At 35.9% G+C, this 12,516-nt stretch overlaps 1 protein-coding gene across 1 annotated transcript in view; it reads left to right on the forward strand.

Annotated features, from left to right (window-relative positions):
* ZNF407 (zinc finger protein 407) overlaps positions 1-12,516 on the forward strand; it is a 332,009-nt gene that overhangs the window by 25,838 nt on the left and 293,655 nt on the right. Inside the window, exons 2-3 of the mRNA XM_065753095.1 lie at positions 498-5,291; positions 11,047-11,161. Coding sequence (XP_065609167.1) covers positions 533-5,291; positions 11,047-11,161 — 4,874 coding nt within the window. The 5' untranslated portion in view covers positions 498-532. The remainder of the gene's footprint in view (positions 1-497; positions 5,292-11,046; positions 11,162-12,516) is intronic.

Below are 12,516 nucleotides of genomic sequence, written 5' to 3' on the forward strand. Positions count from 1 at the left end.
ATTTCTTCCTGGGAACTTTTAGATTAGTAATCCTGGATTTCTTGACCTGGAAATGTTGAGTATTCCATGATTGATTCAGTGAAATCTGTTTATGTGTAGAATATCCTAAAAATGCACATAGAAACAAAGATTAGGCTTATCTGCCCAAGTTTAAGTGTGTAAAAGTTTAAACACGTATATCAAATTAACATAGTTGCTAAGCATGTGAGTCTCAGCAATGCTACTTGTAAATTATTTGATTGCAGCAAATCTTTTGAAGCCAGTGCTAGCTCACATGGTACTCATCATAGTAGGAGCTCTGTAACCAAGTGCCAAAAAGCTGATTTGATCTTTAGTGCCATAGGGTTTGACACTATACTGATATTACAACCTCGTATCTTTTATTGTGTAAATCTTCCTGCCAGAATTTTAATTTGCTATATTGCTTTTTCTCTAACTTTAGCCTTATAAATTTTGGTTGTGTATAAGAAGCTAATAAAAATTCTTTTATTTTCTAGGTACTAAGCCAAATGATCTACAGTTGACAGTATTCATGTTAAAAATGGATGAGGAGGATAATCAGAAGAGAGATGATTTTGATGAGACTTTGCAAAATAAGTTGGGAAATGCATTAGGAGACAGTGCTGAATGTGACTCTTTATCTCAGGAGAGAACAAGGCTCATATCAGATGAAGTGTTCAGGAACCTTGAAAAGACAAGAGAAGGGAACGGCGCAAACAAAAGGGCATTATTAGGATCACCAAACTTGGGCGCTGTTGAAGCCGAGAGACCTGAAAATATCTCCAAAAAAAGAAAGCTAATGTCTTCTGCTGATGAGAAAGACAGTGACAGAAAGCTGCACAAAATTCTAGCTGGAGAAGCAGGTGATATAGAAGCTGGAGTTGTACAAATTGAAGGAGTTACTGGCTGTCATGATGGTAACATATGTAATTCAAATTTCACGTGCCTGCATTGTGACTTCAAGTGTGCTGATGGTGCTATACTGGAAATTCACAAGGAAACTAAACATTCACAAGAGATTTCAGCTGCTGTTCCTGAAAAGTTAGCTTCTTCAGAAGAAATCAGTGTTGACTGTGGAGTTAGAAATGTGGACGAAGATCATAAAGGCAAAACATGTGATAAGTTTTTACCATCCTGCTCTGATATGGAAAAGCATATACAAGAAGGCCACTCTCAAGAATCCAAAGAGCAAATGTGCCCTCACTGTAGTTGCACAGCTAAATGTAATTCAACATTACATATACATGCTAAGCAAGATCATGAGAAATCAAAGGTATTTTGTTGTGATCTTTGTGGTTTTCAGAGTGCTGAGGAAAATCTCCTAAATTCTCATTTCCTTGGCAAGACGCACCTTCGACGACAAAATCTTGCTGCACGGGGAGGATTTGTACAAATATTGACAAAAAAATCCTTTAAAAAAACACAGTCTACTGCAACCAGAGAGAAGAATGTGAGAGCAAGACTCAGGAGCAGTAAACTAAAGGCAAGGACAGCTGATGCAAAAGAATTAAATGTTTGCAGTGCATTGAAAGACTCAAAAGTAAGCCCATCTAAAGAAAGTGATAACACTGAACTTCTTGCTGAAATGGTACCATCTACAAATGTTCCTGCTGAAAAAACAGATTCTGTAATAGGAAAGCTGCTTTCTTTCAGTGTAGAAGGAAATAATGAAGTTCATACTGAAAAAATAGAAATACCTGGATCTTCAGATTTCTTGCAGAAATCAGAACTTCCTTCAGCTACCAGAAAGCTAGTCAGCAATTTAAATGTGACAAAGAAATTTGATAGACTGGAACATAAAAGAAATATTGTATTGCTAAGGGCTCCGTTTGGAGGAAATAGATCTTTTAGATTAAAAAGGCAAGTTAAAAGAAGGTACAGTTTGTTGGGTAAGAGAAGCAGATCTGAAATTCGAAGAGTATACATGAAGCATATCTCCAGCTTACAGCTTAAACCGAGTGATTCAAGCCCTACATCACATACAGAATTAGAAACAAATTATAAGAGTAATTGTAATACTACTTCAGAAATTCAGGATCTCACTCAAGGAAAGCCAGATACACTTTCTTCTAGCACTACAAAAACTAAAAATTCTGAAGTTGAACTTACTGCAGATTGTAGTATTCATCATACTTGTGTTGACTGTGATCAACTTTTCCAGAACAAAGAAAGTTTGGAAATCCATGTTGTAAATTTTCATACAAAAAGTATTCAGTTTCATTGTCAGACATGTAGTTATTCCAGTGGAGACAAGGAAGACATGCAGCAACACTGTCAGAATACTGAACACCAGATGGGAAGTTGTAGCTTTAATTGTCAACTTTGCTCATTTACCAGCTTGAATGTGATAAACTTTCAAAGCCATATGAGTGAAGTACATAATATGTCCCATAGTTGTCCAACTTGTGTTCTTTTTTTTCAAACACAAGAAGAGCTGATAAACCACCAAAAAGATGAGAAACATGACAGTTCATTATTTCAACAAGGTACTCCATTGAGTAACACTGGTCTGACCTTGCAAGTGGTAAGTTATGCTAACTCAGTATCAAACAGTAGCCAAAAACTTGCAAAGGAAATTAAAGTATCAGCGAAAACAAAACCTCCAGACTCTTCCTTTGTGAATCATAAAAATGAACTAAAACATTCTCTTCTGAGTAAAACTCAATTTCAGTGTAAAAAATGTTTTTATAAGACGAGATCTTCCACTGTTCTTACAAGGCACATAAAACTCCGACATGCACAGGAATATCACTTTCTCTGCAAAGCATGTAATCTTTACTCACTGAGTAAGGAAGGAATGGAGAAGCATATCAAAAGAAGCAAGCACCTTGAAAATGCCAGGAAAAATAATATTGGACTCCGTTTTGAGGAATGTATTGAAAAAGTTTGTGTTGGGGTTGGTGGTATTAAAACAGTGATGGATCCTTCCATTTCCGTGGAGGGCAATACAGAGTTTGATAAAGAAATTATACACGTTCCATCCTCAGCTGCAGAAAACATATTGAGAAATAAGGAATTTGTTCCAGTTGATCAAAGAATCGGTGAAAATGAACTGGTTTTAGCTGACGCACCAAAAAGAGGGAGACCCAAAGGCACTATTTCTAGGACATGTACCCATTGTGGTCTTTTGGCTTCCAGTGTTACAAATTTGACTGTTCATATCAGGCGAAAGCACAGCCATCAGTACAGCTATTTGTGTAAGGTTTGCAATTACTACACTGTAACCAAAGGAGATATGGAACGTCACTGCGCAACCAAAAAACACAAAAATCGTGTGGAAATAGAAGGACATGGAAAACAGAACTCAGAGATCATTGTTAGCCCTGAAGGAGGAAATTTTGAATCTACGAGCAAGAAGGTTAACAGCCCCGTGCCTGCACTATATAAACATGTTGAGGATGGTAGCCAGACTTTAGATTTGGGAAATTCTGTTATAGACGGTCAGGAAATTGACCAAGGAAGTGCTGAGGGAAATATTGAAGATGCTAGTAGGCTTCCAGATTTGGAACACGCTAGGGATTCGTTAAATATAAAACAAGCATTTCTCGAATCGGCAAAGGATAGCCAGGATGGTGACCCCTGCTTCCAGAGAAGAATGGTGGATGCAAATGACAACAAGTGCATACACTGTGATTTCACTGCTCATTCTTCCTCTTCATTGGAGTTGCATGTAAAACGGAAGCATACAAAACAATTTGAATACTACTGCATGGCTTGTGACTACTATGCTGTTACTCGAAGAGAGATGATTAGGCATGCGGCGACAGAGAAACATAAAGTTAGAAGAGAATCTCATGCTTCTTTGTCTGTAGAGGATGTAGACACAGTGCGTACTGCTAAAGAAGGCTCTGCTTTGTCCCAAGAGGAACACCATCACAGTGCAGAAGAGCTGAAAACTGTTTCAGGTGAAATGGAATGTGCCAGAGATGCAGGAGAAAGTGATCATATATGTAAAAGCTTAACAGAGTGTATTGCCTTAGATGAAAATGCATTTCCAGAAATGACTAAAGAAGGCAGATCTCAAAACACAATAGAAAGGGCAGCTGAACAGGAAACTAAAAATGAAGGAGAAAATCTTTGTGAAGGATTCCAGGAAAGTCCTCCGACAGATAATGCTGTTAAGCTTGATGAAGAGTTACCAATTAAAGAGGTGGGCACTTATGAGTTGCAGGGTAGTGGACATGGTCAGGAGCTGCTCAACTCAGATGGCTGCCCAGGAGAAAATGAAAATAGATCAGATGGCACAAACTTGAATTCAGGAAAAGGCGAGGAAAACTTGGAAGCAGATAGAGAAAAACCTGAAGTGGAGTGTAGAAACGCAGACGTTATTGAAGAAATGTCACTGAAAGGAGATAACCCACTTATACTAAGTCTTCCAGAAACAAAAAGTGCAGCATGGCAATCAAATTTTGCTGGAAACATTGGAGAAGTGGTGCAGAATCTGCATAGTTTAGAGGGTGACAGAAGTTTCAAAAAGAATCCCACTGGGGAGGAGGAAGAAGCCCTTATGGAAGCACAACGTGAAGCAGAAGTAACTATAAATAACAGTATTTGGGAGGCAGATGGCTCAACAGCTGAGGGCATGCAAGAAAGTAGTAATGAGGCTTTAGGAACAGTTACCAGTACTGATGATAAACGAAAGGGAATGCAAAATTTTGGCAAGTTTGATTCTTCTATAGTAAGATTAAAAAGCAGTCAAGATGGGGAGTCCGTTGACCATTCAGATGAAGGGCAGGTGCCAGGTGGAGTGAGAGCTGGTGAGTTCGCAGTGAAAGCAGACGCTTCACCAAGTGGTGGGAAAAAGAAGAAGTCAGAAGGCGTTTCCATTGGGGAACTGACACGTATTCGCTGTGATGACTGTGGCTTTCTAGCAGATGGTTTGAGCGGACTAAATGTTCACATAGCCATGAAACACCCTTCAAAAGAAAAACATTTTCATTGTTTACTGTGTGGAAAGTCATTTTACACAGAGAGCAACCTTCATCAGCACTTGGCCAGTGCTGGGCACATGCGAAACGAGCAGGCCAGTGTGGAAGAGCTGCCTGAAGGAGGTGCAACCTTCAAATGTGTGAAGTGCACGGAGCCCTTTGATTCGGAGCAGAACTTGTTTCTCCATATCAAAGAGCAGCATGAAGAGCTGCTGCGGGAAGTGAATAAGTACATTGTGGAGGACACTGAGCAAATAAACAGAGAGAGGGAGGAGAACCAAGGCAACGTCTGCAAGTACTGTGGGAAGATGTGTAGAAGTAGCAATTCCATGGCCTTCCTAGCTCATATTCGTACCCATACAGGTATGGAAATACTCTCTTTGCAACCGGTCTCTTTCAAACAGAGTGAATTATTACTGCTGGCCTTTTTCTGCTTTTTAATCTCTTTAACATTTCTTATGAACTGGTATTCATATTGCTTGATGAGCCACCGATGAAATTCAAAATTACCTTTAGGGGTATGAAAATACAGTGATCAAAGGGTAGAAAATGTAAGAACATTTTAAACGCAGTTACCCTTCTGCTTTTTGTTTCATATAGAGAGATTTCCTTCCCTTTAATCTAAATTGTAATCATTAGTTAGTTCTTAAATTTATATAATGCAGCAGTGGTGTTTTAAGAGAACAATTAGCTGTTGTAACTTTCTCTTCCTCACAGTTGTTAAATATCCACATTGTTTACTTCATTTCAATTCAGTTACACTTTCAGCGTTAGATTATGTTTCATGATAGTAATTTGTGAATACATCATTCCTTAATAAATACCAATAATGAGCATCAAGAGTTTTTGTAGAAATAAGTTATGGGAATTGGAATAGGTCACCCTTTTAGGAAGGTAGTGTGTACTGCTGATGTGATGCACAGGATTGTAACATCTGATTTAGTTTCTGTGCAGATCACACTTTCAATTCATTTTTATGTTTAATTTTAAGTGGAAAATTTAAAAACATTTTTGTAGAAAAATGCATAAGCTGCAGTTCTAAATTTATGTAAAAATTCACTGTGATGTTTCTATAAACCTGCCATACATTCTTTATTTTAAATAGACAGCTTTTCTAAATCACTGAGCTCTGCTTAGACAAGTGGTGTCTCCATGGTTGAATTTATGAGTGGATTTGAATAATAAATTCACATTTCAATGAACATATTTTCATTAAAACTGTAAGGTTTATTTTACTGTACTTTTAAATAATGGCTTATTATGGAAGCTATAGTTTAAATTCATGCAGTATTTGAAACTTAGTGCATGGTTACAAGGAAGAGAACAAAAAGGTAAGAAAAAAAGAAACATAAAAGTATGGTAATTCCTGGCATAGTCCTGAAATAGTTTTGTAAGGTTTTTTATTAAATAAATAAATAATAAAAAAAGAGGGCATGACTGGACAGTAAAGTTTAAAATTTATCTTGGGGAACATGGACATTGTATTTCAAACCTTTCGAAGTATTTTACTATAACTGCAGCATTCATGTATGCCAATAACTCACATACTTAACACTTTCAGCATTATTTCTATCCTGGCAAAAACATAGTTATCTGTTTTGTTTCACCCAATATCCAACTTTGAATACAACGTTAAGTCTTTAGGGGGGCAGTCATGTTCACATGGTCAGAGCAGCTGTATAAGCCCTTAATATGCCCTCTTACGGCAGATAAAACAGAATAAAACCAAGGGAGAAGATGCTAATGGAGCTCTCTTTAGAATTCTTTATGCAACTGTCTGGTCAAGACATGTTGCTTATAATTGATGTGTCCATTACTTGAATTCTCTTGTAATTATAGTCAATAAGTCTTGTAAATGTGTTAAAGCTCACTAAAAGCATACAAATTCAAGAACAGAGTAAGGCTAATAATTTAAAATAATCAATGTAGGCATTTCAGCACTTAATTTCCCTTGTGTGTTGATAGCTGATCATTCTTAATCCATTAAGATTTATTTAGTCGTTTACAATGCAAAATAGGTTTGCACTGGTCACTTGTGCCATTTGAAAATGTCCACCAGGTTAAGTGCAGAATGTAGTCCATTAGTCTTCCTTGACTATATGTATTAATTGCATTTAAAATCAAGTTAATGTGGATGTGAAAGTGAGGTAACTATCAATATATGACAAAGCAACCCTACTTATATAAGTTACATCATTGATTGTAACATTTAGTAAAAGTTAGTGTACTTTTTACCATCTTGTGTGCGTAGGTCTTATCATGAAGTATATTTTCATTGTGCTTTTGAGTGGCCCTAAATATGCAAGGCAGTAAAAGAATACATTCTGTTTCGCAAGTCATTTTTCAATGGTGCTTGAGGAGAGGGTGTTAGAAGGGTTACAGATGAGAGTTTTATCTAGGCTCTTTCTCACGGCACCTTTAAATGGATTGCTTTTCTGATGATTTGCTTATTTCACGTAAATAGTAATGCAGAGACTATTGTTAATAGCTAATTTGAAGAAGGATTTATCTTCCAGTCCCCGTTTCCATATTTGTGATTTTGTGTTTCACAGAACCTTTTCATCCAATCTGTATCACAATTGAGGCTGAATAAGAAATAAATATTTTGGGGTTATTGGGAACTTCCTATGCTACCAACTCGCTTATGCTGTTAGTGAGGCAAAGTGCAGTATGGCTGGCCCCTCTCATCTGTTCCAGGGTAACATCAGATGCATGACAAGGGGAAAGCTGCAGTTATTTTCCCATCTATTGTTCTGATGATGTGCTTTTTCTAAATACTTCTTCTGTATCCAGATGTGCATATGTTTTTATGTGTTCATGGATTGATATGTATATGTATATGTGTGTCTAACCTTATCTAGCTCAATTTTAATTTGAGGAGATGGTGATAGGGGAGTAGGGAAGAAGGAAAGTTGCAGACAGACACAACTAATGATTTCCATTAATAGAAAAATATTGTTTCAAAATACTATTAAATAATCTAAGATATTTTCACGTTGCAAATGAAAAGAAAGCTTTGCTAGAGAGGAGATAACAAGCAAGTCCATCGCATGTTGACAAGTGAAAATGAGGAAGTGTAAAGACAAATAAAGGGAGTAGCGGAGGTGGAAGACTTTTTAGTTTTCAATTGATGCAGGTCCCATAAACTTAATTAACAATCAACATGTGAGGAAAAATCACCTGCAACCACATCATCTTTCTTTTGTTTCTCATCAGATTTCTCAATTAACGGAGGATTTGCCGAAAGTAAATGTGATATCTTACTATCCACACCCTAAACAAAGTATAAAATTGTATGATGGTATTTTGTGTGGCTCTGCCTCGGGCTTCTGCCCAGGCTTCTGCATCGGGCCCGAGATGAAGGCACAGTTGTGCCTCCAGACAGAGATGATGTTGGCTTAGATGGGCAGTGACTTTTTGTTTTGAGTATCTTTTGTGTTTATATATATACAGTCATCTCTGTAAGACAGCTGCACGATTTGAGAAATTCAGTCTGTTTTCAGCTTCTCCCCCCCCCCCCCCCCCCAATTCTGTAGTTTTATGGAAAATTTACACTGTGTTTCCATATTGTAACTTGTGGGTGGAGTAATTCTGTGGTTTTTCATTTATTTATTTATTTATTCAAGTAATTTGGTTGGAAAGATGCTATATCAGAAGTATTTGTCTCAGTGATCTAAAAGCCAAACGTGAAGCCAGTAGTGTCACATCAACAGAGTAGATAAGAACCATTGAAGTTTGTGGTAAACGTGGCTAAGACACGGTTAATTGATTCAGTATTGTTTCAGATAGCTTCCGACTAAATACAGATTTTTTTGCACCATTTGTTTAAGTTTTAGACCAATGCCTTCATCTTAAGAACATATTCTTTTCTATTCTATCAAAAACATATTGGAATTAATTTGGCAACAGGAACTTGAAAAGGAGATGTACTGATTTTGTTTCAGCAGATAAGTACTGACTGTATCCTGCCAGCAAGTTTATTTTCAAGGAGTTTAAATGGAGATGTTAACAGATATTCAGCGCTGGATATAAGAAATAAATAAATAAAACCTCAAGGCCTCAGTGATTTTTGGATGGGAGCAGTCAACAGAATAATACATTTGTGTATTGTCAGCACACTATAGTTAGGATTGGTCTGAGCTACAGTTTTTCACAAAGGAGTCATGTAAATGGAAAACAGCAAAGGTCTTGTATGGAAGCCCTGCGGGACGCCTGCAGTAACTGAATGAGGAACAAATTTACAATTTAATCAGTAGGAGAGAAACTAAAGGAACATAGGATTGAATCCACTTGGCATTTGAATTCCACGATATAAAACAGCAATGTAAACACCAATAGATTAAAAAAAATCCACTCTGACTGTGGTCTTGAAATTATTAATTGTGGAATTCGTATCTAAGATCGTAAGTTAAAACATCAACTTTTAATACTCTTTTATTTAATGCAAGGATAGGCTTCTTTATTTGCATGGGCCGCTTCATAGAACGCAGTGTTGATTTGAAATGTCACCAAATTAATGATTAATTTAGTTTTATCAGGATCATTTAAGTAAACTGGTTTTTTTTGGTGTGATTGATAGAATGTGATTGCTGTTAGCTCCAGCTTCAACCTGCTTTTGACATTTAAACATATAAAGCTGACTAGATATAACCATTCAGGTGCTAAATATATTTTACATCTACTTCCAACAGTAGAAATGGAAGTATTAAGAGATCTGGCTTCATTGTCATTGAACTGTGAAATATTCAACCTTGTCTGCCCGTGCTTAGTACTGTTGACTTTTTTATTTCAGTTGGAAGATTAAAATTAAATGCTTCATTTTTCGTCAGCTTTTGGGAATTAAATTGAAATTTAAGACTCTAAAATTTTTTTACTAAGATCCTCGATTTCACCAATGGATTCTTGGAGGAGATTCTGTTTCAAGGGCAAAGCAAAAAGGTTCATTGATCAAGTGTGATATAGTGTAACATTTTTCTTATCAGAGCTCTTTATGTATATTTATTAAAGAACACATATTTCATATTATGCTTAACTGTATTGGAAGAAGTACTTCGCAAAACATATACGAAATGTAATATGGAGAATCTGTGAGCATATTGTACTTACTTTTAACGGCAGTTCTGTGATTTTAATTTATTGGTTTGAGGATTTAGTGGTCAGAAAATTGAAAAGTCCTATGGCATACTTTAGTATATACACTCATACTTGGGGGTAGTGTAGCTGCTTAGTAACAGAGAGACTGATAAGTGCCCAACTCAGCTATTTCAATAGAAAAATAAAATAATTTTTCTTTGATCCGGAGAGGATCCTTGTTAATTAAGACAGACAGACAATTTGACTTTTCTCTGCACTGCTGCGATACAAGAAACAGGCTGGTACTTTTTCCTTGGAGAAATAATTCTAGAGTTGTGCAGTAGACATTTAATATTAAAGTTTGTTCTTGAAATAAATAATAGCCAAAATGTCAATACTTCTGGTTTGCAGAATAATCATAAATTCTTGACCATAAAACAGTCATAAAGGCATAATATTTTATCCACTGTATATTCATACATTGCATGTCATTACAATGGCTAGGTGATGAATCATTTTCTGTGTGTGACAGAACAAATCTGAAATACCAATGCTAATGTAAAATCTATTCAGTGTCGGAAGACTTGTAAAATTACTTTACTTTAAATATACTTGCTTAAAAAAAACCCCTACATTTTCAGTTTTCACCAATATCAAACCACTTTTAGGCCACTACCTGAGTTTCAGCATTTGGAAATGGTGTAAAACAACTTTTGTCGTTTTGCTGAAGGGCTATCTGCTTCATTTTAATATTTTTTGGTTAAAAAAAAATGGAAAGAGAAAAGTGAATAATTTTCAATAGTTATAGTTTCTATAGTCTTGAACCTAAGGAAACTAATGAGTACTGTATAGTATATACCATCTGTGTCCTGGGAGTTATAAATTTATGTGTGAGATGCTTTTTTCGTTAGGCAATAATCTGAAACAGGTTAAATGTGGGATAGACTTTTTTAAAGGTTATTTTTTCCCAGGAATTTTTATTTCTTTAACAGTGGGTGATACATTATTCTAATTCAACTCATATCTTATGCTAAATTTTACTTAGGATCAAAGCCATTCAAGTGCAAGATATGCCACTTTGCAACAGCTCAGCTCGGAGATGCCAGAAACCATGTCAAGAGGCACCTTGGGATGAGGGAATACAAGTGTCATGTCTGTGGGTGAGTAAATTGAAACGGTTTCCACCATGGTTAACCAGGAGAAGAGTGCAGGATATGCATTGTTTCAGAATTGAAAACTGTGATGTGAGCAAGAGTGGCTAAAATTATGCATGCATATCCTCCTTTCCATTGTTATGGTAAATTCCTTAAATACAGTTATGACATTCTTTTCCCACTTCTAATCCTGCACTGAAGATGAGCAATTTTATGGGCTACAAGGTCAATTTGAACCTGTAATCTGTAAATTGACTAAATTATAGGATGTTCATTCACATTGCCAGGGAGAACTGTAAATTCCATTTAAAGACATAAAAAATATATAATATAGACTTTAGTGTGTGGGGTTTTTTCTTTTGCTATACTCTTATAATTTTAGTACCATTAACAGATTTCTGGACTCCATTAGGGTTTTCATTCTTTACGAAAACAAAACAGAAGACTGGTTTCTCAAACAAATGCATCTAAAATATTGCAGGCATAAGACTTTACAAATAAATTGAAGTCTTTTACGTATGCTTGTGTTCTTGTTTGCTACCAAAAAAATCTTGTTTTTCTTTTTTATTTAATCGTTATTTCCTCAGAAGGATCGTTCGTAATGTTTAATTGTCCTTCAAATGTGTTGCGTTTAATAGGAGGCATTGAGACTCCTTAATGCAAAACTAATTAATTTAGCAGAAATGTTTAAAAGGTTTTAAAATGCCATGGCATATATGGTACATCATAGGACATTGGAAGTTGGGTTTTAATACTCCACTTCTGATTAAAAATATATTTTAATGTTATTATGCTAGAGAAATTAACTAATATATGCATCATATAAAAACACTTTACTCAAACCTATGTAACCTGCTGTAGCAGTCTTATGGCTAATGTGTAGAACGACACAGGTTCAATTAAATGATGCAGGGCACACATGAGTGGTGTGCTGTGATGTTAGGGATAATATTAAACAGGAAGGATTTCTTCTAGTCTCAGAATACTGATCTACTGCAGGACAAAGTGAGTTACACATTTTAAAGGACAAGTGAATCTTCAGCTGAAGATGCAGCTGAGTGATTTTCACTGATTCATCTCTGTTTTTCAAATAATTTTGCATGCTGCATTATGAGATATTTTGGATGTTTTTACTCATGAAAATTAATTGCTGACTTGTTGTAACATGAAATTAAAATGTATGAGCCTAATTCTTAAGTCCACTGAATATCAATAGTAGAATAACTTGTGCTGCTCTTTATTTTGTAGCATGCTTAAAATGAACTTTATGTGCAGTAGCCTATTTTATGTTGTTTGAGAAATCTTATTTGCTATCTCTGCTATATAGATTGCTGAGATTTTGGCGTGGAAGATGATTAGCA

This window comes from Cyrtonyx montezumae, unplaced genomic scaffold (genome assembly GCF_038088225.1).
Source record: "Cyrtonyx montezumae isolate F1298 unplaced genomic scaffold, pur_monq_1.0 scaffold_8, whole genome shotgun sequence".
In the NCBI taxonomy this organism is placed as follows: Eukaryota; Metazoa; Chordata; class Aves; order Galliformes; family Odontophoridae; genus Cyrtonyx; species Cyrtonyx montezumae.